This window comes from Octopus bimaculoides, chromosome 1, assembly GCF_001194135.2.
Source record: "Octopus bimaculoides isolate UCB-OBI-ISO-001 chromosome 1, ASM119413v2, whole genome shotgun sequence".
Classification (NCBI taxonomy): Eukaryota; Metazoa; Mollusca; class Cephalopoda; order Octopoda; family Octopodidae; genus Octopus; species Octopus bimaculoides.
Genome location: NC_068981.1, coordinates 39,913,849 through 39,916,694, shown reverse-complemented (window position 1 = coordinate 39,916,694; position 2,846 = coordinate 39,913,849). Strand labels below are relative to the sequence as shown.

At 34.5% G+C, this 2,846-nt stretch overlaps 1 protein-coding gene across 1 annotated transcript in view; it reads right to left on the bottom strand.

Moving 5' to 3' along the window:
* Positions 1-2,846, bottom strand: part of LOC106872633 (outer dynein arm-docking complex subunit 2) — a 133,563-nt gene that overhangs the window by 93,987 nt on the left and 36,730 nt on the right. The window contains exons 2-3 of the mRNA XM_014919693.2: positions 2,641-2,747; positions 1,004-1,152 (exon numbers count right to left, since the gene is read on the bottom strand). Coding sequence (XP_014775179.2) covers positions 1,004-1,152; positions 2,641-2,747 — 256 coding nt within the window. The remainder of the gene's footprint in view (positions 1-1,003; positions 1,153-2,640; positions 2,748-2,846) is intronic.

The following is a 2,846-nucleotide window of genomic DNA, read 5'->3' as shown; positions in this document are numbered from 1 at the left end:
ATATATATATATATATACATATATATAGTTTATAAATCCAGTATAGGTGAAATCAATAAAAAAAGTACTCCATCCAGTGAGAGATAAATATCAATTTAATACACATTACGAACGAGCTACTAATAGTTTCATGCTTTTACAATACTTTAAATTGACAGATTTATAAAGCATGTCATGTATTTCCAAGCAATCTTTCCAGCTCTGTTTATGCGTTAGATGTATATTGATGATTCTAAGAAATGCAACTTATGCATGGGAGAAAAATGACATATTTTCTTTAGATCCAAAAATTCTATCACAGTGCTTAATTCCATATCTGAAATTTTTAGCAGGTGCAAACACATGGACAAATTTTGTTTTGTCGAATGGGTGGACATCACCCGCTCCAGATTGAGTAACTGTTTCGCAGACTTTGGCATCTTCTGCACTAGCTGCAATTGTGGTTTCTGCAATCAGACAGGACGGGAATCTTGATTTTATTTCTTTCCTTTCTTATCGTTCCACTTTTTGCATCAACCTGCTTCGTGTTGTTTTCTTCTCGTTTTCTCCGGAACCATGTGGTCGGGAAGCAAGCTTTTAACAACACTTATATTTGTAGTGCAATATATTTGATCTATAGAATTCTTTGTGGCTATCACAGAAAGTTCCTCTAGTGGACCCGGCTACCATACCACATAGTAATCCAATACGGAAGAGTATAATGCAGAGGTTCTATGCAGCTGAAATCCAGGATACCCAAACGATGGACATTTTTCATGAGGAATAAATTATAAAATGTCAGGAGGTATGAGAGGCGATATAAACACTGTGAAATTATATTTATGATCATATAAACCACTTCGAATATTATTCAAGCAAATTTAAAGTGATTTCTTTCGTGCCGTAAACCATTTACCTTTTCTGTGGTGTCCCCTTATTTTGCTTAATGGTTGATTTAACGCTGCATAAAACAACAATAACAACAATAGCAGTAGTAAAAACAATAACAAAACGATCTACTTACATTATTCAAAAAATAGCCATGGCTGCTGGCAGTGATGTAGAGTGGTGCCTTGCCGATCGGTTTCACTTCAAGATAGCAGATATCTCCATAGATCTGCCGGGAGAGAGGGGCACGGCACCCTGTGCTGTATATGTACTCCACGTTACTCTCTGAATAATAATAAGAATTGTAATAATAATAATAATAATAATAATAATAATAATAATAATAATGATAATAATGATAATAATAATAATAATAATAATAATAATAATAATAATAATAATAATAATAATAATGATGATAATGATGATGATGATAACATCAACAAAAATAATGATTTCCTTTACTACTACTACTACTACTACTACTACTACTACTACTACTACTACTACTACTACTACTACTAATAATAATAATAATAATAATAATGATAATAATAATGAGCTCAAGTTTTGGTACAAGGCCAAATTTTGGTACAGGGTGGGGTAAGTCAATTACATTGACCCACTGTACAACTGGTACTTATTTTATCAACCCCGAAAGAATAAAAGGCAAAGTCAATCTCGGTGAAATTCTAACTCAGAACGTAAAGACGGACGAAATGCCGCTAAGTAGTTTGTCCGGCGTGCTACGATTCAGCCAGCTCGCCGCTCATATAATAATAATAATAATAATAATAATAATAATAATAATAATAATAGTCTCTGATCACGAGCAGAAGTAGTGGGAGAGCATCATAGCCATGTGTTGAAAGGAATTCTTTGGGGTTTGGATAATTCACTTTTGGAAACATGAGTGTTTCGTTTATCATCTTTAAATAAACCTTATTCAGGGACCTTCTGAACGGGATGGCCTACTCAACCTGAAGAAAATTCTAACTGGGTGCCATCTGTAAGGCCATGCGCTGTTTATCTTGATATGAGATCACCATGTCGCGCACATATGGTTGTGAGGCATGTGCCTGGTCTACCATTATAAGGCGAGTAGTCATGATGGGTATAATGGGCTTCGTATATTTTACCTCAGTGTCATTTTGATTGCATGCGCTGCTCTCTCACTCAACAACAACAACAACAGCAACAACAACAACAACAACAACAACAACAACAACAACAACAACAACAACAACAATAATAATAATAATAATAATAAATGATAGCTGAAGAAGAGAAGCAAATGGCAATGAATGATGATGCTGAACGGAGAAGTTTAATGATAAATGTAGACGAACAATGATGACTAAAGGTGAATTGTAAAAGATGGATGAGAATGAAAGTGAACAACATAAGCTGACTGACAAAAGAAATCGAATGATAAATGAGTGATGATTGATGCATGGGGAACAATGAATGACGTTGAATGATGAATCATGTATGAATATGATTGATGAAAAAAAAAAAGATTGTCATTTTACTGTCATAATAAACAGTGTCATCAAAACGCAGTAGATGACTTCACTGCCTTGCGGTCTTCCAAGGTTATGTAAGTCTAAAAACCAGCTGTCCTTTTCACAGGCAACAGGAAGGAAAAGAAAGGCAGTTAGCTGATGCCAAATCGAAAAAATAAACCAGTGATGCTATAAAGCGTTTTCCGTGACCTCACCGCCTTGCCACTTCACATCTCCACAGAAATTACTCAAAAAGCATCTTACTTACCATAAAACTTTATGCTTTCCAGTGCACACACCTCGCTTTCTGGTTGGGCGAGTTCTCTCAGAATTGCTAACTCTCTATTCACAATTTCGGGTGTTAGACGGACATCTCTGGAAATGAAAGATTATACATACATATACATATACATATACATACATACATACATGATATACATATGTATAGACATATGCATACATTATTTATATATA